Source organism: Mugil cephalus, chromosome 20, assembly GCF_022458985.1.
Source record: "Mugil cephalus isolate CIBA_MC_2020 chromosome 20, CIBA_Mcephalus_1.1, whole genome shotgun sequence".
NCBI lineage: Eukaryota > Metazoa > Chordata > Actinopteri > Mugiliformes > Mugilidae > Mugil > Mugil cephalus.
Window position 1 is genome coordinate 7,438,987 of NC_061789.1, and position 21,649 is coordinate 7,460,635.

The 21,649-nt window shown below is 42.2% G+C and overlaps 1 protein-coding gene across 4 annotated transcripts; it reads right to left on the minus strand.

The window, feature by feature from the left end:
• Positions 1-4,421: 4,421 nt before the first annotated feature.
• smarca4a (SWI/SNF related, matrix associated, actin dependent regulator of chromatin, subfamily a, member 4a) lies at positions 4,422-21,014 on the minus strand. Of its 4 annotated transcripts, none has more exons than XM_047571351.1 (33): positions 20,878-21,014; positions 18,754-19,017; positions 18,470-18,602; positions 17,474-17,935; positions 17,029-17,383; positions 16,722-16,848; positions 16,459-16,632; positions 16,148-16,321; positions 15,892-16,059; positions 15,758-15,808; positions 14,426-14,556; positions 14,187-14,247; positions 13,993-14,105; positions 13,757-13,904; positions 13,507-13,670; positions 12,987-13,053; positions 12,778-12,888; positions 12,448-12,690; positions 11,652-11,765; positions 10,728-10,835; positions 10,550-10,636; positions 10,402-10,448; positions 10,149-10,315; positions 9,893-10,056; positions 9,052-9,279; positions 8,348-8,425; positions 7,770-7,988; positions 7,422-7,684; positions 7,230-7,335; positions 7,030-7,131; positions 6,813-6,945; positions 6,587-6,726; positions 4,422-5,127 (listed from the first exon to the last, which is right to left on the minus strand). In XM_047571351.1, exons 2-33 carry the CDS (start codon positions 18,973-18,975, stop codon positions 5,095-5,097), a joined length of 4,893 nt encoding a protein of 1,630 aa, XP_047427307.1. In that variant the 5' UTR covers positions 18,976-19,017; positions 20,878-21,014; the 3' UTR covers positions 4,422-5,094. The 4 variants fall into 4 exon arrangements, with proteins under 4 accessions (XP_047427307.1, XP_047427306.1, XP_047427305.1 ...); XM_047571350.1 differs by having other exon boundaries at positions 7,230-7,338; XM_047571349.1 differs by having other exon boundaries at positions 9,013-9,279.
• Between the last annotated feature and the right edge of the window lie 635 nt (positions 21,015-21,649).

The following is a 21,649-nucleotide window of genomic DNA, read 5'->3' on the forward strand; positions in this document are numbered from 1 at the left end:
GAGCTCCGTGGAGGTGGATATTTCACTACGAGTTTAACCCCTTCAGGGAAAAAGGACGTGACACAGAGAATTAGTTTCATTCCTACAGGTTTGACAGGGGCGTAGCCAGGAACTAGGGCGACCCGAATGAACACGTTTCAGGATCAGTGTTGGGACAGAAAAAAAAATAAAAAATCACTGTTTTGTTTGTTTTTTTAAAGAAAGTCAATGGGATTTTTTTCATTTTTTTTTCTTTTTTCTTTCTTTTTTTTTTTTTTTTTTACAAAATCTTAACTTTTTTGTTCACTTTTCTCAAAACTAATCACGTTAGTCATGTTTCATGTTTGTACAGAAAAAATAAAAAATGTCATTGATCTGTGAGAATAAAGTGTTTTTAATATCCATTGCTGTTTTGCATTTAGTTTTTTTTAAGAAAGTGAGATTTTTTTTTACACAATCTCAACTATTTGGTCAATTTTCTCTAAACTAATCACAAAAAATAAAATTAAAAAATGTCACAACATGTCACTGACCATCTGTACTCTGCGAGAATAACATGTTTTAATATCCATTATTGTTTTTGTTTTTTAAAGAAAAACAATGGAAAATTTAAAGGGGATTTTTAGATCTACAATTTTTTTTTTGTCACTTTTCCCTTAACTAATCACAGCACAAGCACAAACAAATAAAAAATGCCATTGATCTATGAGCAATGTTTTAAATATACATTATCCTATTTTGTTTTTTAAGGAAGTCAATGGGATTTTTAAAGGTTAATTTTTTACAAAATCTCCACTTTTCTGGTCACTTCTCTCTAAGCTAATTACATGTTAGTCAAGTTTCATGTTTGGACAAAAAAAGAAAATGTCACAAGATGCCAGTGACAATCTTTACTCTGTGAGAACAAAGTGTTTCTAATATTTATTATTTGTTTGTTTTGATTGATTTTTAAAGAAAGCGAATGGAAAGAAATATGTCAATTTTGTCTCCAAAAATGTAAAAAAAAACTATTCAAAAATACATTTTTCATGAAATATAATGACTTGTATTTAAGACACCATACCACTTTCGGAAACTTTTCCAAAAAATATTGTGTAATTTCTAGAAACCCACTCACCCTGTTTCACAAAATTTGGGTATTTTTAAATCCCCAAATTTTTAAATATCTTGCCTTTCATTTTTTTCAATACTTGGATTACTCCTTCAATAGACATAATTTTATTAATATTTTCAGACTTATTTCTAAAAAATTGAGCTACATATTTGTTTGCCATTAAAACATTTTTTATTTGCTTTTGCTTTGGTGTATGGCAGTATAACAGTACAAACATTTACAGTATGAGACATTCATCGTTGCTCAAAAAAACATGTATAATCACTTGTATAACAAAAGTGAGGTAATGTAAGTGAGATAAAGTAGAGATAAAGAAAAAAGATAAAGAAAAATGAAAAGATAAAACTTCAATACGGCAACCTTGATCCAAACCAAACAGTGGAGACCTTTTGTAGCCGACAACAGTTAAATAACAAAGAGCACCTGATGGGACTTTGATACGTCCTTCAAAAAAAAAAAAAAAGAAAAAAAAAAACACACCAGAAGCTAAAGTAAGAAGTCTAAAGGGAAATAAAGTTGGTCATGGCGATAAGTAAACACACTGACCCCGCTCCTATCACAGCAATGCATGACAGATAACATGGACACCCCCCTGGATAGTATCTGCTGACCACGTCTATTTCCTGGTGTGTGTGACCTTCAGCGTCGCAGAACAAACTACTGAGTTAAGTTTCAACGAATTTGAAGAATGACGCGGACGAGCAGGTGGGTCCTGACGGTAAAAAAACAGTCACCCGGTCAATCATTACAGGACACGATTTACATTTTTTGTCCTGCTTTTCACAGACGAAGACCTGGAGCTATGAATGGAAACGGCCATTTCTTAATAGGATAAAACATCATACGCGGAGTGAAACATTTATCTTTGGCATCCAGCTGCAGGTTTGAGCTTCTCTGGGACGTATTTGGCTGATGACACTCACGTATTTGTGAATAAGGTCGATTGCTGACTACTTTTAAGTTCTCTGTTAAGTTGCTTGATCCATCTTGGAAAGAGGCCAAAAATAAATTAAGTACATGATTATCCCATCTTCTGCTCTATTATTTCTTTCCCTTTTTGTGAAATACAGGATAATCTCTGTTTATTATTACTATTATTACTATTGTTCTGCAGAGAGTCAAACACACCCATGAACTACAACTGACTAATCACAACCTCCTCAGTCTCTCTAAACCTTTTTGGTTTTTTTTTTCTTGTTCATCCAGTATCCTCACCCCCCGCAGCTCTTTTTCACAATCATTGCATCTCGTTACAAAACAAATAGTATCGTTGGCTGGTTGCAACTGTGCTTTACGCTGCCCTGAAGGTCAAATCAGGTTCTCCCAGATGCAGTCGGGCCAGTTTTTTTGGCTCCTGGTCAGGGAAGCCGAGCGAAGGAAGCGTCGTTTCTGCAGCAGAGGAAAAAGAAGGAAAGCTTTCCGACGCGGTGTTGCGTTCAGATCTTTCTCTGGAAATGCCTCGTGGCAACACAGAGATACAGTTTTTGTGGTCCGGTGAAGGGCTGCATGGATAGGGAGTGAAAGTTGGCCCTGGATGAGAAGACAGATAAATTGTGCGCTATACGCTCACACACACACACACACACACAACAAAAATAAGATAGTTCAATCTTTTGGCTGAGCAGTAAAAATAGATCTGGACGAAAATGTCTTTAAGGAGGAGCTGGATAAATGACGACCGCAACTGTATAAACACTCGCCCCTGCGAAAGCCGAATGGGTCTGCGGGGATAATCGTTCAGGGGTGAACGCAGCCCCAAAAAATTCAAGACCTGAAGCCACATAGCAGGAGAGTCAGAGCACGTGTTTGTTCAGGTGTTCGAGACAACTCACGTGAGGGGAAAGGAGGATGTCGGCGTGGTTCTGAGGAGGAGGAGGAGGAGGGGATGGTGATGAAAGTGGGAGAAGTGGAAGGAATGTGTGCGAACCGTTGTTTTCAGTAGCCGCAGAGCTGTCGTCTGCAGGAATTTTAGGCCATGTCGGTGGTTTTCACATCGTGCTTCAGGTGCTTCCACATTATTCCTCCGCCATTCCTAAAAATTTTGTTCTTATTTAACTGTTAACTGTAGAACGACTTGAGTTGTTGAAAGTCTTGAGTTTCTCTTCAGATTCATCTCAGATATCCTGACAATTCATTGGATCTTCAACGATGAAACCAGGCTCAGACAAGGACATTACCAGCCCCAGGTTTCATGAAAGGGATAAGGTTTTTGTTTTGTTTTTTATCTCCAAACATGACACCACTCATCCATACGATGTTTAGACGGGAGGAAATGTTCTCTTTGGAGAGTGGCGGCCACTTTGCCATCACATCTCCTGATGGTGGATTCATGAACATTAACTTAAGTCAGTGTGAGAGAAGCTTTTAGCCGCTAAGAAGTTCCCCTGGGCTCCTTTGTGACCTCTCACATTATTTATTATGCATCCTGCTTTTAGCCTGATCTCGATTGGTTGCCCACTCCTGTTCACAACGTTCACAAACTGACCGGACTTGTGGATTCCTTGAATCCCTTGAACGTACCACCATCACTGGTTTGTAACCTTCACCAGTGAACCTCCACACAAACATGAATATCAGGCTGTGACAAAACCCTTTTTTCAAAAAAAACTGATTACATTGACTGTAAACACTTTGTTCTGTGCTTTTGTTTTTGCATCTGAAAGATATGTAATATTGTCTCATTTTAGCCCAATAATACTCATTTAAAATTTATACATGATTGGTTTCCCTTTGTCTGATTTCAAGACTGTTTTGAGTCATGTTTGTGCAGAAATGTAGAATATTCTGAGGGGTGCAAATAATTTGAGGCGCAACTGTTTTTATTGTTGTCACCATAGATTTTCATGAAGTCATATTTTCTGATGTTTTGTGTTTTATAACATCATGACTTTATCGGTAATATTAATGTATTATAATAATATAATAAGGTGGAGGCTTCACATAAGACCACCATGGTTTTTTGCCTCTTTTTTTCAGTATTTTTTAAAATGTGCACAATAAAAAATAAACTGTAGCAAAGAGAAAGTCGGTTTCAAATAAATTGGAGCAAAACAGCATTTTTTTTTTAAATATACCTACAAGTGATGGATTCATATTCTAGTAAGCTGAACAGAGGACATATTGCAAGAGTATAATCAGCATCAATAGTTTTTAAAATAAGTTGTAATTGTCTCTGAGTCAAGTGATTTGTTTTTAAATCAATCAGGTGAATCTGCTATAAAAAGATTTAAATAAGTCTCCGGTATCGACCTGTTCTCAGTGGGACATCTAGTGTCCAGACGTCGTCAGTACATAATAAAAAAAAACAAAAAACAGGCAAGACAACAGATTAATAATGAGATGCCTTTATTGTACTTTTTGGAAAATCCAGTGACACCGACACGAGAAAATGGTCCTATCCCTCCCTCCCCCTAATCCATACGCAACCTGAGAGGGAGGGGCTGCAGGGTGGGATGTACCGTGATCCCGCTTGTAGTCTTAAATTAAACACAGAGATAATAGCGAAGACACATCCAGGTGCATTTCCACAGACACGCACGACATGCATTCAAAAAGGGACTTGAAAGGGAACGCCGTGACTCCTGGCTCACATGTACGCTGTTGTCTCAAAGTAAAAGACGACAAAATCAATACCACTTTAAAAAACAAACGCTTTTTATGGCCCATGATCAGTCTATAATAATTCAGGCTCTGTCAATTTTCCACTTAGAGGAGAAAACGAAACAAAAAAGGCAAAGAGACACACTACTATTCATACTGGGAAATGGTTTAAATATGGAAGTGGATGGTTCATAGCTTTCTTTTTCTTTTTTTTTTCTTCTTTTTTTTAATTATTGGATTTTAATTAATGGTATACTTTAATGAGAATACAATTGTCTCACTAAAATCAGCTCATCTAGGTAAAACTAGGCCTTTCCACTGACTGTTTCCCTGCTGTATCTAAGTAAAATACATCCAGTCAAGGACTGCGTGGGTCGTTGGTCCGATCAGAAGAGGTTGGTTCAGTCGTCGTCGCTGCCGCTGGCCGAGCGCTCCTGACACACAAAGGACAAGATTTAGGGGACACGCACAGAGACGAGAGGCCGCACAGAGAAACAGAGTCCAGCGCTAAAAACTACTAATGGTCCAAAATGTAAATGAACAATGATTATTTTTTTAAAGAAAATCCCGTAATACTGACACTATGTAGCCTAAGTTGCTACATTGTTAGCATTAAGGGACAAAAGTGACCTTCATTATATACTAATATCTATTTATTTATTTATTTATTTACATGTATCTTTTAATCCACTTCAGTCCTGATCATAAATACCAAAGGTTTGATTATTTTCTGACTTTTAACCCTTTATATGCCAGCGTTTGTGATGTCATCAAAATCTTTCGCTAAAAAAATGAAATGAGATGAAATATTTTCAATAATATAAATGCAAAGTGGATTTTTCTCGGTGGGGATTATTATTAAAGTCTTGGACACAATAGTGATTAACAGGAACAGTGATTTTGATGGATTTTAAACACATGCTTTAAAAATACGCTATTTTTTTTTAGGGAGTTTTTTTGAAGAGGACATTTTTGTGCCTTAATGGTAACAATGTAAGAACTTCAAATTAGCATCATCAGTGCTAAAGATACTTTATTTACTTTTTAGTGCTTCAACTATAAGACAAATGTTCAATATATTATTTATATACACACACAATAGAATCAATTCAATTTTATTTATTTATTTCTAATAATCTAATGCTTTAAAATATCCATTTGTGAAAAAAGCTGGGACTGCAATTAATCATTATTTTAACTTTAATCAGATTATATTTAAAATGGAACCATCGTTAAATCAAAATTAATACAAATTAGTTTATTTCTGTGATAAATGTTCCCTTAAGGGATATTTTTTTAAGTTTAGTATTATTCTAAACATCTCAGCTGCTCAGAAAACCTAGTTCCTAACTCATCATCACTGTATTTAAAAAGGGACAGATCAAACTTAAATGTCGTTAGTCTCTTACAGGTCACAAAATACAATAACACCCAGTTCACACTGATGGTAAATGAAGAGAACTCTTTCTTCCATTCAAAATGAATCATGTGGCAGGATTTCGAAAGTAAACTTGGAAAAAAAAAACGTTTCATTGTCCACAATCTTCTTCTTCTTTAGGGATTTACTACAGGGCGCATTACTGCCCTCTGCAGGGTAAGATCATCCACTGCACTTTAGTCTGTGATTGCTTTCCACAGTCACCACTGGTTTCATCACAAGGTGAGTTAATCATACATGAAAAAATTAATCAGTAACTGCTTCGACAGCTGTAAATGTATTTTTATGTCCGGTTTTGTCTTAGCTACACAGGACATTTAGCTTCCATTGTTTTACATAAAAGCAGTAATTCACCTGATTGTTTTTAAACACGCTCTAAAAGTTCCCAGAACAAACTTTCTGTACGAGTTCGTGTTTCACAGATGGATACGGTTCAAGCCCTCGTCTCGTCTCACCTCTTCCTGTTCCTCATCGCTGTCGTCGTCGCTCACCACGGGTTTAGCCCGGGCGCCGCGTCCTCTTCGCCGCTGTCCCTTTCCTCCTCGATCCCCCTTCTCTTTGCGGCTCAGCTTAATCTTCACCTTCACCGAGCGAGCTGAAGGGAATCGAAACGAAACACGTTTAGAGACGTTAAAACCTCCCGACGGCCCTCAAAAGCTTCGGCGAGTTCCTGACGCTCACATTCGGACTCGGAGCCTTCGTCCACGTCGTCCTCCTCCTCTTCGCTCTCCTCGCCCTCGCTCTCGTCGTCCTTCTCGATCTTCTGCCGCACACTCGTGAAGACGGACTGGAGCACGATGGAGTCCTCGTAGATCTAAAAGAGAGAGACGCAAATGTTAACTTGTGAAAGAACTTTTTGTAAGCGTGGCTCATTGGATACGTTGATATAAAAACCCACCAGGGAGCCCTCCAGGTTGAAGGTCTGGGCATTCTGACACAGCAGCATCACGTCCTTCTCCAGGTCGTTCAGGCTGCGGTATTTATGGCTGCGGATCCTCTCCTGATGGAAGGAAACGATCAAGAAAGGCAACAGTCATGTAGACATGTAGTGGGATGAGATTCAAGAACTGAAGAGGAACAACCTCCGTCTACGCTCACCTTGATCTTCCTGAAGTCCACTGGTTTGCGGATGAGCTCGTAGTATTCCGGCAGCTCCTTACGAGAGGGAAGCTGAATGAAGACTTCACTCAGCTGTCGACCATTGCTGCTAAAACAAGTATTAATCTTAGCATGCATCAATCACCACCTCTCAGATAATTCTTATCGTTTAATTGTTTTTTTTCGCCTCACCCGTCCTTGTATTTGATGACGGCGTCGACGATCTTCTTCATCTTCTTCGTGAGGGACGGAGGGTTCGGCGAGAGCTTCTCCGCGGGCGGGCGCCCTCGTTTCTTGGCCTTCTTCACCTCCTCGTCTTTGTCCCGCCCGCGGCCGCTGCTGGAGCTGGGCGTGGACGGGCCGCCGTCGTGGTCGCGGTCCCTCTTGCGCTTCCTGGTCGTCTTTTTGTGGCGCACCTCCTCCTCGATGTCCTCCAGGTTGCCTTCTTCTATGGCCTGTGGCGAGAGGGAGTTAGAACTCGTTTTCCGTCGGCTCAGTAGAAACGTCACCCGTCACCGTTTTGGAGCTCGCCCCCCTCACCTTGAGCCACTGCTTCTCGGTGAGCGAGTCGCTGTAGTCCACCTCCTTGCGCTGGCGAGACCCTCGGCCGAACATCTTCTCCTCCTCCTCCTCGCAGGTTAGCCTCTCCACCTCGGCGTCGTCCTTCAGGATCCAGGACGGCATGTCGTCCTCCTCCATCAGACGGGGTTTCCTCTTAGGGTTGCGGGCCTCCTCGCGGCGTCTGTCCAGATCCATGCGCTGGAGCGAGAAACAAAGTAGCAGAAGAGTTAAGATTAGAAAAATGGTAAAACATATGAAGCAGGAGTCTTTTTTTCAGGATAGGACCCGTAATTAATGGAGGGATTAAGTAGGGACCCTCTACCTACTTTATGTGTTTGATATTAATTCAATATTAGGCTAATGAAATATACACAGGTTCCAATATTATTTTTTATTTCAAACATGTGCAACAGAAGGTTTTTTAAGGGGGAAAATTAAATATATATATATAAAAAATGTCTAATCAACCAAAGATTTTGCGACCCCTCCCCCTGCAGTACCTCCACAGACCTCCTAGGGGGCTCCTGTGATCTAGAGAAAGAGAACCCGGGACTCACCATGAACTGTTCAAACTCCTCTTCACTTCTGGCAATCATCTGATTGACAGTCTCGTCATCGGGGACCTCGTCCTCCTCCTGCGAACAAACGAGACAAGGCGAATGAGAATAGGCTGACTGCAGATTTATGTGGCACCTCAGAGCTACAGATCTCTGAACTAATGACCCTCAGTTAAACGAGAAGAGGGAAAAGCAATTCAATGCATACTGCGAAATGGATCCAGAAGATTAAGAAAAGATCACTTTTTTAAATACTTATATATGTAAATGACTGACTCTGCACTGTGAACTAAAGCGTTAAAAAGCAGTGACTATTTTTTATGCATATAAAGATTAACAGCAGGACAAGGAAGAAAAAAAAGAGCTGGGAGAGCGGGAAAAAAAATGTTACAAAGGGTTTTTATGTTAGTGTGAAAGATAAAGTATCATATTAACCATCAAAGGTTTGTGCAGAAGCAGAAATACATAAGGGAGAGAGGGAGAAGTCTGGATTGATGAAAGCTCACAAATCCTGAGAAGAGAGGGACACAAGGGAAGGAGACAGAGGGGGAAGAAGAAGAAGAAGAAGAAGAAGAAGAGAAAAACGGTAGAATGAAGAGCGGGAGCAGCGCACAGGCAGATGTGGGTGGGTGGGCCAACTGGCAACAGGTTTGGATCACACCCACCCACGCCCCCCTAGTGCGGCAGCCTCCACGAGCCCCGACCTCATCCTGTTCCTCGTGCTCCAGAATGGCCTGCAAGAAGGCCCGGCGCTCATAGCCGGAGGACTTCTGGTCGAACATGCCGGCCTGGATGACTTTCTGGTCCACGTTCAGCTTGTACTTGGCGGCGGCCAGGATCTTTTCCTCCACGCTGTTGACGGTGCACAGGCGGAGGACGCGCACCTCGTTCTGCTGGCCGATTCGGTGAGCTCTGTCCTGGGCCTGCAAGTCCTGTAGCGTGGAGCGAGCACAACATGGTTAGTTAGCTATTATTTTATTTTTTTCATGCATAATCAACATGTTGTACTTTGAGAGAGGAATTACTGCAGCATCAAGGATTTACTGAGATGATGAGTAAATATTGTAGAATAATCCCACGCTAGTAGTAAAACAGGTTAGCATGGCCCTGTGTTAGCGCTGACTGCTAATCTGGAAATACAGTGACATTTACAGCTCGGAGATAAAGAAAAAAATAATTAAATATCATCGAGATGAAATGAAGAAACAGGGCAATTACAGTTGAATTTATTCTGACATATTTATTCATATTTTAAACTGCTATATCTGTACTGTCAATAGAGGTGTGACCGGCTACCGTAATAACTGTAGCCTGCGCGCAACATTTTTTTTCTCATTCATAAAAACCTAAAATTAGGGACTAAAAAAAAACCAAAACAACATGGCTCCTTTTTTTTTTTTTAGAAGCGCTACGGTTCGGTCTGAAACGGTGTCTCGCAGCGCAGCATATAATCAAATACACAAACAGCCCTAATTAGTTCATGCCGATTGTGTGTAAAATCTGTGCGGAAAGGCCGACGTCATAACTCTCGTGTGCGTACGGTACCTGATGAGGGTTCCAGTCGCTGTCGAAAATGATGACAGTGTCGGCAGACTGCAGGTTCAGACCCAGACCTCCGGCCCTGGTACTGAGCAGGAACACAAAGTACTCGGAGGCCGGGTCGTTGAACGTCTTCAGCAGCATACCACGGTCCTCGGCTTTGGTGGTTCCTACGAGGAGAAAACATTCGATTATTGCGGCGCGGCCGTTCGTCTACGAGTCAGACGTGAACACGCGAAGCGAAGAGAAGTGTTGCTCTCACCGTCCAGACGCAGATACTTGAAGTTGCGGTACGCGAAGTAGTCCTCCATGATGGTCATGAGTGAGGTCATTTGACAGAAGAGCAGCACTTTGTGGTTGGTGGCCCTCAGCTTGGGCAGGATACGATCCAGCAGCTCAAACTTTCCAGAGGAGCGGTAGAGGTCAGGGCTGCGCGACAAGGAGGGAGAACGTGACTAAACAATGACAAAGTACAGAGGAAGTGGACGAGGAGGATGAATTTAAGCTTGACATACCCCGACACGATCCCGCCAGAATAACCAAGATGCTCAGAGAAAGATTCCTGTCGAACAAACAAGCAGAAATTAAGACGTCAACAAAAAAATCAGTCAACTAGAGAGAAATGAATTTACTGTCGTCCTGATTATAGTTTGTGTTTTGTACCTCGATGTGTTGGAACATGTAGGGGTGGTTGCAAATCTTCCTCAGTTGCATGATAGTGTTCATCAGGGTCTTCGTGCCACCTTTACCCTGGAGAGTTCAGGATTACAAATATGAATAAATAAGAAAAACAGACTTTCTACTTAACCGAACCTTCAAATAATATAAGACTTCTTTTTACCTTCTTGTCTTTTTCTGAACCGTCTGTGAGCAGGACTCCCTTTGCCTGCATGTGTCTGTACAAAACTCTCTGCAGGGCCGACATGTCGCACTTTATCACATACTCCACCTAAGAAAACAAACAAAAAAAACATTAGGGAAAAAATGCCAGGAGCAACAATCAATTCTCTGACTAACAAAAACAAATTAATTTACATTAATGAATCAGTTGCTTTCACGTCTTAAATACATTGAAACTGGTCAATAATAGAGGAAATAAAGGGACTTTAAATAAATTAAATTACATTTTTAAGCTAAAACCAAGAAAATAAACGTCAAATTGTTAATTTTGAGTAAACGGAAATAGTTGAAATTTTGAGCTAAAGGTAACAAAAACATGGCTGAATATATTAGCTAAAGCTGTTAGCTTAAAGTAATTTAAATTCCAGTTAAAGCAGTGAAGCCAAACCAGTGAAAATACAGTTTAGATAGTTAACTTAAAGTTTTATGTGTTAGTTAAAGGTGTTTAATACGTTAAAGTAATAAAGCTAAGGTTGAAATAGTGAGTTAAAACACAGCTAAAACGGTTAGCTTAATGTAGATTACGGCTGTAATTGTTAGCTCAATGTGTTGAGTTTAACGAAACTGAAAATAGCTAAAATTACAGAAGAAACTTTTGGCAGAGCAATAAAATACAGGTGAAATGGTTAGCAGAAAAATGCTAATTAAAATATTAAAGTAAAACTAATAAAACAACACTAGATGTGTTACATTTAACAAAGCTAAAAGTAACAAAATGATAATACCATTTTTTTTTTAATTTATCTAAAACATAATTAACTAAAAGTAATGAAACACTCTGTGGCCTCACAGCGCTGCGTGTGGTCACATCAAATAAATCTGATCTGGAAACACACAGATTAAGAGCAAATAGCAGCAGACTGACCTTCTCTGGGAGCTGAGCCTCCACTTCTTTCTTGAGTCGGCGCAGCAGGAAAGGCCGGAGCACCTTGTGTAAACGTCGAATGATCAGGATGGTCTCTTCTTCGTTCAGGTCAACCTGGAGGCAAAAGGAAAATAGTGTTCATTAATTATAAAACGCTTCTCGCAGCACGACACCACTACTATCAAAGTATGAAATAAAAACATTTAAAATCATAATTAACGGTAATTAAAAATGTATAGTAATAATATTGTATTTTTTACATTGTTACATCATGTTAGAACTGATACACTACAGTAGTTATTTTTGTTTTTATTTTCATTTTCCTGTGCAGTTATAAACATGTATATGTATAAGAATGTGTGTACACATCATGAGATATTTTACACGATACGATACATTATTGCGATATTATGATATCACGATATATTGCAATATTTTACATTTTACAGTGATTATTCAGTGGTTAAGTCAAAAAACAATATTAATCCATATGATCCATTTACACTTTATTGCACTTGTGCAGAAAAAGTGGTGGAGGAGGTCGTTCGCTATTGGCCCCCCAAAAAAAATGATTTTTCTATTGAAACCGATATTGTATCGAAAGAATCGTGATATATTACCCCTAATGTGTGAGTATCCACGTATACATGAATATGCATATGTATGTATATGTGTATACATGTGTATGGGTCTGCATATACCTTCTCTTTCCTTTATTTGTTCTAATAATTCTGTTACGTTATTACTTTGTTTCACGTTTACTGTCAGACCCCAGGAAGAACAGCTGGCAGCTCACCTTCTCCCCGGTCATGGCGAACGGAGCGTTGAACCACTGTTCGAAGGTGCTGCAGCTCTTGAAGATGGTGGGCAGCAGGAAGTTGAGCAGGGCCCAGAGCTCGGGGAGCTTGTTCTGCAGCGGGGTCCCCGTGAGCAGCAGGCGGCGCGGGGCCAGGTAGTGTGTGTTCAGGACCTGGGTCAGCTTACAGTGGTGGTTCTTCATGCGGTGACCCTCGTCCACAATCATGTACTTCCAACGGAGCTTTAATGAGGATTTAGAGAGAGTGAGCGTATGATAAAAAAAAAAACAAACAAAAAAGAGGCAGAGGCGTAGTAAAGCCATCCTCACCTTTGCCAGCACTTGCTTATCTTTGATGATGTACTCGTAGGTGGTGAGCAGCACGTTGAACTTGCCGCTGCGCAGGATGGGGACGAAGGCTCGACGAGCAGCTGGAGACCCCTGAATGGAAAAACCGGTGAGCAAACAACTTAAACGTGAGCAGCTCGTCAGGGGTGAGTGTATCATCGTTAAAGCTCTGAGATATAACATCCACGAACCTTGTAGGAGACCTTCACGACAGATGGAGCCCACTTATCAAACTCATACACCCAATTTGATAAAGTTCTAAAGACAAAAAAAAAATAAAAAAATGGGACAATGAGACAAACAAGACTTTTCTACAAACATAGAGGCCAAAAGTTTGGAAGCAACATTAAATTTTTGCATTAAAGATCAGTTTCATTGGTTAAAATGCATCAAAATAAACCGTTATTATTATATAAAGAGCAGCCATTTTTACTATAATCCTCCATTAAAGTAACCTCCAGTAATGCAAACTGACTTGCTTTTGTTTTTTTTTAATGTTCTCAACCCTAAAACTAAGCCCTTCTTTTCTTTTACTGACATTTATTCACCAATCGTCTGGTATCACTAATGAACCTAAAGGTAAATTAAGGAAAATAATGCATATGAAGTCTGATCATGCAGTAAATAACTCACAGCTGTTTTTTAAGGCATTGTGAACAGAACTTTTGGCCTGTAGTGTGTGTATATATGTGTATTCTTTTGTGGACTTACGAGAGAGGTACAATGATGAGGAAGGGCCCGTTGAGGCGCTTGTACTCCATGAGGTAAGTGATGAGGGCGATGGTCTGGATGGTTTTTCCCAGACCCATCTCATCAGCCAGGATGCCGTTCAAGTTGTTGTTGTAAAGTGACACCAGCCACTCCAGACCTTTAATCTGGGCACCAAACATTCACACTTTAGCCTCGGTGTTCACTCGTTCCACGCCGCAAAGCAATAATAATAATATTTGTTGTCGTTTACCTGGTATTGCTTGAGCTGCCCGTTGATCAGCAGTGAGGACTGTTTGTCCACTTTTTCGGTGACGGCGTGAGCCACGGCGTAGTAGGACTGCAGGCCTCGGTTGAAGGCCGCGTTGCCGTACTCGTCGTCTACGTCCTGCTTGGCGTGTCTGAGGGGAGCGGGAGGGACAGGGTGAGATGCTGAAGTATACAACACAAATTAAACACATTTATGGGCCCGTAACACAATCGTCTTACTCAATGATGTGCTGGACATCCACTTCGGACACGTCTTCGCAGTCGGGGTCAGGGATCTTCTTCTTCTCCTCTGTTGGAGCTGAAGAAGGCTGAGGATGCTCGTCGTCTTCCTCCTAAACAGAAAACACACGAAGGACGTCAGACAAAACCGGCTCGCAAGCAATTTGCCGTTTTATTCTCCGAGCGTTGTTTACCTCGTCCTCGTCCTCCTCCGAGCCGCTGTCTTCGCTGTCGGAGCGCGGCGCTACCTCGTATCTGCAGAGGAGCGCGTTACAAACACTCACAAGGACGCAGTGTTTTTTTTTTTGTTGTTTTTTTTTCACAATGTAATCTGAGTTGTAACTTTTAACAAGAACAAAGGCTTCCAGCTTTATCAAACGCAACACAATGAAGAGGACATGAGGAATCAAGCGTCACTTGTAACGACTCTTACCCTGGGTTCATTTCCAGCCAGGCCTCCAGCTGGCCAGCCTTGGGGGCCTCAACGCCCGTCAGGATCTTTCCACTGTCCACGTGGATCACCTTGACCGGCAGGTCACTCATTTGACTGGTCTCGTCCAAAGGCTGGAGAAAGAAAAGTAAAGGAGAAAAAGGGGATTAGTGGGCGGTTTAGGCTCCTGCGTCACTTCCGACACCGTAGCTACGGCAACAGCCCAGACCCTAAGCAGACCCTGATGCCGTAAACCTGGCGTGCACTTCACCAAAAATGTCACTGAACGTCACAGCGGTTTGGGATCAATAAAGATGGAACACACCGAGGTAAAGTTAACTCAAGAGATTCAACGATACGAGCTTTTATATGGTTTATATGGTGGTTTGAACTTTCGGCACAGGTTACGCGCGTAGCGTACGCCGTCTACACCAGAAGTGATTTCTGGTCATTTTTCCTATAGAACACAAATTCTTTTTAATAAATAATGAGGTTACTGATCTTATTTAAGCAAATTTATTCAACGTAATTTTCTTCGTCATCGTTTATCTCCGTTTCTCCTCTTTTTTTACGATGGACGGAGCTCCGCACCGACGTACACATAAACATGCAGGCGAACACACCCCTACAGCCACGATGACAGCATAAAGAGAGGCTAGTGGTGGTTACTATACAGTGGTGAGAGGAGCTAACCGCGGGGTTAAATTAGCATGCTCAGGCTACATTGGGGTTCTCATTTATATTTTAGTTAAGTTTTCTGTTTGCCGTGTGTTCTAACGTGGAACAGTAGGCTAATCGATTAGCCTGTCGTCTGCTAACTGGTTAGCTACTGGTTACTACGTCTTCATGTCAGAATCTCTGTCAACATATTTTAGTTTTTAGAGCTCTAATGCTCGTGATTTGAGCTTTTATCAGTTAACCACATGGACTGATGTAGCTTCAGAGGCTGCTCTACTACCGATACGATGAACGGTGGCCGAGGCAACCATGAGGGAGTTTGTCAGTAAAGTTGATTGACGTTCCTGCCTGATGCCGGTTCAGTTGTTGCAATGCAGTCTGGGATTTGTTGTATAAATGATGCACACGCAAAATACCTGCAGGCCAATTTGGGTTGATAATATAATACATTTGGCCCAAATTGGCCCAAAACGAATGCCATATAGCAAATTTAGAAAACAGGTCTCAATCTCAGTTGTACACCGAGCAACTATCAAACTATTGGAAGGTTTTAGGTAGAGACCACATCAGGAGGAGAGGATACAGGAAAATCGACCGTAGGATTTTTTTTTTTAAAGCCAATCATACTTAAACAACGTTATGTTCTTCTGCACTCACCTCTCCATCAGGTCCCAGAGCAGCAGAACCACCCTCCACAGGCTCTGGCTTCTGAAAGGATTAAAAAAATACATTTTAAAAAAAAAAATATTATGATAAAAGACCTGCTATAAATCCTCGCTGCAAACACTCACCTTCTTTTTCTTCTTCTTCTTCTTCTCTTTGAGAGCTTGTATGGCTTTGTGGGCGCGCACCAGCTCGGTGAGGTTGGCCACGTACTCGTCCGTCTGTTGCAGCAGGTAGGCCAGACGCTTGTCTTTCTTCTGGTCGATGAGTTTACGGTAACCTTCCTCATCTTCAGCCTGGGCAGAGATTCACGGGAGACAGTCGGACGCTTGCACCGAACGAACTCACGGGACGACAACAAACACGGGGGGGCGTCTGTCTTACCATCAGCCTCCGCATTCTCTCCTTCTCGATGCGCTCATTCTCCTTCTTCTGCTCGCGCTCAGTGTTGGCGTGATACGTGGCGACCGCTTTGGTGGCCTTCTGGATCTTCGCTGTGATGGAGCGGTGGTACTCCTTGAAGTCCTTGGCGTGCTGCAGGATGCTGTTGAGGTATTCCTGTTGGGGAAAAAAAAAAAGGACACGTGAAGATATTATTGTTCCAAATGAGGTTCAATTCTCTTTTCATTTTCATTTACAAACACCGGAGCGAAAACTACTGAACACATCCACTACAGCCTTCTCTTTCTGCGTACCTGGTGTTTCTGGCGACGTTTCCGCTCCTGTTCGATCTTCTGCTGCTTCTCGAGCTTCTCCGTGATGCGGGCCTCGCGCAGAGACTGCCGTTTGCTGCGCTTGTAGGCTTTAGCGTTGAGGGCCGTTTCCAAAGCGGTATCGCGCCGCATGCAAACCACCACCTCCTGGCGCAGCTGTGAGCGCGCAAAGAGTTAAACAAAACAATGAGGACAAGCAAGAGATGAAATGCAATTTAAAAACACTTGTATAATTTCTCATCTACCTGTCTCTGGAAGTTGAGCAGCCGCAGGGCTTTGAGCTCGATGGTGGCCTTGGTGCGCAGGTCTCCAGCCAGCGAGCCGGGAAGATTCTCCAGCTCCTGGATACGGTGAGCGATACGAGCCTGTAGCCTAAAAAAATGTAGAGCAAAACATTTGATTTTACTTCCTATATGCCCACAATGGCTCTGACTTCTGAATCAAATCCATGCTGCAGCCTCAAGAGACAAGAAACCCTTCAAGTTGGAAAATTGATGCTTTAAACCCAGCACTAGTATGCATTAACATATTAATCGTCAGTGGTCTCCTCACCTGTATTCTCTCTCCTGGAGGATCTCCACTGGGTCCAGCCCGCGAGGTTTCTGGATGGGGGTTATGCGGTTCTGCTTTTGGTGTAGCATCATGGGAGGCGGCTGCGCCGGCTGCCCCGGGGACTGCGTCTGAGGGGGCATCACCGGGGAGGCAGCCGGGGGCACGGAGGGAGGAGCAGGAGACGGTCTGCCGGTGGGTTGAGGTGGAATGAGCTTCTGAGGGGGGTTGGATGGAGTGGCAGCGTTCACCATTGGTCCTTCAGGCCACGATTTAGGGGGTCCGTTGGTTGGCTGCCCTTGCATACCTGGGGGAACTCCTGCAGGCCCAGGAGGAACCATATTGGGGCCTACCATACCTAAAATACAGTAAACAACAATCTGAATGTAACAAATTCTGTTTCTCTTCTTTCTTTCTTTTTGTATTTTACTAAACTCCCTGAACTCACCGTGTGGTCTATTGTAGTTTGCCTGAGCTGGTCCCGGTACAGACCCTGGTCCACCTCCAGGCCCGGTGGAAGGTGGCATATTAGGCATTGGCGGCTGCTGCATCCCTGGCATGGGCCTCTTCCCCTGCACAGCCATCTGCAAGTGCTCTGGTAGCGGCTGACTGCGCGCCAGCATCTTGTAGGCCATGATCTGGGCCCTGAGTTGGTGCAACTGGTTCTGGTTGAAAGGAGTGGGTCCACCTGCGCCGCCTGGTCCTACCGCTGCGACAGGGGGTCCGCCGGGGCCCTGGGGGGGACCCCCGCGGTTCGGCTGGCCCATACCCTGATTAGGATCCCCGCTGCCCTCCATAGGGCCAGTCCCGGGACCAGTGGGACCTCCGGGCATCATGGGACCAGAGGGGGGGCCGTTGGCTGGGACGGGGCTGGGTGCGTGTTCTGAGCCTCCCAGTGGAGAGGGGTAGCCTTGGGGCAAAACAGAGGCGTTATAAGTATAACAAAAATGATTAAGGCACTAAGATAAAAAATTTTTTTTTATCAATAATACCAGTCAACAAGCTCCTTTACTCGCTTTATTTTGAAATCTAAACACAATGAAACGTAACACAACTGTTAGAGGAACTCTTGTCACATCTCGTCTTTTGCTAACTGACTGTGTGGTTTTGTAAACGCAGCTGGCTCTGCACTCATCTGAAAGGGGAAGCACCCTCCGCTGCCGTCTGCTCACGCTGCCGAGCGAACAGCAACACAACAGGAGAAACCGGCTGGATGTGTTCTCCCTCCCTCTCCCTCCCTCCCTCTCTCACATAAACACACTGTGTCTGCTTGACTGAATTATCCGTTTCTCCTGCAGCTCTTCGGGGATTAGAAGAGAATCACTCATTCCACTGTGGGTTACTTTGGGGGAAAAGGGGCAACTTACAGAAGACTAATAAAAATCTTTTTAGTGCAGAACACGGCCTACTATAAAATATATAAATGGAACAGCTGACATGCTACCTTGAGAATGTTGATCCATTGGGCTTGGAGGGGGTCCCATCCCACTGTGCCCCCCTGGTCTCATGCCCATGCCCTTCATCTGGCTGTAGCGAGGGTCATCAGGCATTACCTTCTCGTGCATGGCTTCCATTGGCTGCACAAAAGGAAGAGAATAATCACGGATGACAAACATTAGCGACAGATTGGGATATTTAATCCGCAAACATTTCTCAGTCTGTAGGTCATGATAACGAAAATTATAATTTAACAGATCTGTTCAAGTCAAACAAAAATGGGTTTTGTACTTTGTGCATCTGGTGCATGTTGTCCTGAGGATATCCTGAGGGTCCCTGTGGAGGGTGGGGGTGTCCAGACCCCGGAGGTCCTGGGCTGGGCCCCATCATACTGTGGGCTGAGCCTGGCGAGGGCCCCGGACTCGGGCCCATCATGCCTCCCGGAGATGGCCCTGGGCCTGGGGAGGGACCGGGCCGAGGTGTCCCTCCCATTGGGGGGTCAGGAGTGGACATCTCTCACCGGAAACTGGGAACCTGTGGCAGAAGCAAGTATCCCTAAACACGGATGACAACAGATGATGCATAATTTAATATTTCACATTCACATATATATAGTACAACATGTTGTGGAATGACTTAGTGTATACAACACATGGCTATATTTATTACGTACGGTTTGATCAGTAAAGATATCTGCTCTTATGCGTTTTTAATTTACCGACTAAATAAAGTCCAATACAAAGCAGTTCAAATTCTAGAGTGTAAAATTAAATGTATTTTGAAATTGCAGACGACAGCAGTGAATGTGCATCTCAATTTTAAGTCTCCTTTAAAGAAATATGTGCATGGAAAATTCAGAAAATTGAAACTATTAAAAAGGTAAAAATGTATCCACTTAATCAATGCTGATGTCTTACAACCATAAATTTACAATAATGTGACAATAGGTCAATAAGTAAATTGTTTGGAAAGCTAGAATCAAATGATCTTAAAACGAATAATCAGCCAGTTGAGTAACTTTAGTTCATTTCTTTTGGATATTTGTTTTATTACATTATTCCCTGAGTGATGTGGGTAATTGTAAAAAAAAAATATCTAAAAGTATTTATTTTAAGAAATGTGCTTTGGTTGTGTTTATCAAACGTCCCGTTTGTTGTTTCTCAAAGAGTAAAACCACATGCTCAAAGCTACTCAGTGTTGTTAAGTGTGAACTAGAGTAAACAGATCTGACATCACTGACTCATAAAGAGGAAACTGTTGTTGTTAAATGAGCTGTCCTTTTAAACATCATGTCCAGCGCTCAATTCATAATCTGACACACGTCCACATATAATAAGGCCTAATTATTCAGACAATTTATGTACAATATTTGTTTTAATAGACTCTGCCACTAAAGGAGGGGTTCTGTTATCTATTTATACCTTTTATTATATTTATTACCTTTATGAACACCTGGCGTCAAGCTGTTGCTAGAGATTGCTGCCCAACAAAATTTCGTTGTAACTTGTGTGCAATGACAATTACATTTCTTAAATTTGGTAAACTAAAAAATAATTTAAAAAAAAATAACAAAAAACACAATAAATTATCAAGAAATCATGTTAATTGTGACAAAATAAAATTTAAAAAGCAAAATAAATTACAAAGAAATGCTCTCAACTGTCACTTCGTGGGACAAAACTGTGACCAAAAAACATCCGTGTCTGAGGCCTAATTCACCAAGATTGCAAAACATTATTTGTAAAGAACTGTTTTTATTTATAAAAGTGCGAGTAAACAGATGTTTTAAAGTAAAAACTCCGGCAGCCCGGTGCCTCCAATGTTTACATTTACACTTTAGTAACAGTTAGGTTAGCGATTATTAGCACTCGGGAGGTTTGCTAACGTTAGCATGGCCTAGTCGGGTTTTAAGAGTTCACATAACCAATTAAAACCTATTATTTTAACGTGTTATTTCTCGTAGAGTTTGTTAATATTCGCTTTGTGTTGTTTTTTTAGTCGTGAAATGTCAGCGAAATTGTGCTAAAGCCACAAAGAAGGCAAGCCGAGTCGGGCTAGCATGCTAATCGAGCTAGCCTAGCCGGCCATGCTCTCCGAGGCCAATTAGGCACAAAAAAAAGAGGAAAAAATGTGATGTTTTAGAGAGAGATCCGAGCAGGGAACAGGTTGGAGCATCCCTCGTCGCTGGAGATGATTGATCCAACGCGCCTCCCGTACCCCTGGCTCAGTGCTGCGCTCTTCTTAGCACATTTCCAAAAACAATTTCATTCATTGCACACTGTCGCGCCTCAGCACCGTCCGTCTCTTTCTCCCACCGCAAAGCAAAGAGAATCAACATAAAAAAGGCGCACGTATCCACTCATTCGCGTCAAAACTCGCCTTATCACACGAGGAAATAAACGCGGACTTACTTACACGAGCGGTGGAAGTTGATGTTTTGAGTCTCGCCGGTCGCAACGTCTCTTGATTTTTTCCTCCTAGCCAGAAACAAAGAGGCGACCTACCCAGTTTGGTTTTTTTCCTCCAACCCCCCCCCCTCCCTCGGTAGATTGTATCGCAGGGACCGGCCTGGGACCTGCCTCAACAGCGCCCCCTACCACCCACTACCGCACCTCACTGCGCATGCCCGGTGAAGGTTACAGGAAGGAATGCAGAGGAACCGGCGTGGGGGATGGTAGCGGTAGCTAAACACAATACAGTGGAGGGAAAATACAGAAATATGATTAAATAGCGGGTTTATTCGTATAAAAAACATCGAAATAAGGCCAAGAAACCAAAATACCACGTACAGGTTGAGGGGGTGGTTTGTCCCTCAGGCCATAAGACTCTACAATGCTGCGAGGAACCAACTGGACTGTGATTGTATATATAGTTCTATTATTATTATTATCTGCCTGACGCTGATCTGTATTTTGATCTATAAAATGGCAGAAATTAAAAATAAACAGACAATTTGCTATCATATAAAATACAAGACAACAAGAACATTTCAGCTCACGATGATTCAATTAGGTCAAGTTGTTGTGTCATTTCCTTATTTTGTTAGTTAAATTATTATTTATTTCAGTGCAAAAGTCTACAAAAATATAATTTAACTGCCTTTATATCAGTAAGTAAATACTCAAAAATCAACCGCAGCTGAAAAATTGTCTATTTTTATCCTAAAGTAAACTATAAAATGGCAGAA

What these genes read in the sequence shown, in the direction of transcription:
- smarca4a (XM_047571348.1), bottom strand. Translation starts at nt 18,975, where the DNA reads ATGTCCACTCCTGACCCCCCAATGGGAGGGACACCTCGGCCCGGTCCC. An exon ending in CTCCAGGAGAGAGAATACAG is followed by an intron (nt 16,849 to 17,028) that starts GTGAGGAGACCA and finishes ACATTTTTTTAG; the next exon opens with GCTACAGGCTCGTATCGCTC. An exon ending in CGAAGGCTCCGAGTCCGAAT is followed by an intron (nt 6,727 to 6,812) that starts GTGAGCGTCAGG and finishes GATTCCCTTCAG; the next exon opens with CTCGCTCGGTGAAGGTGAAG.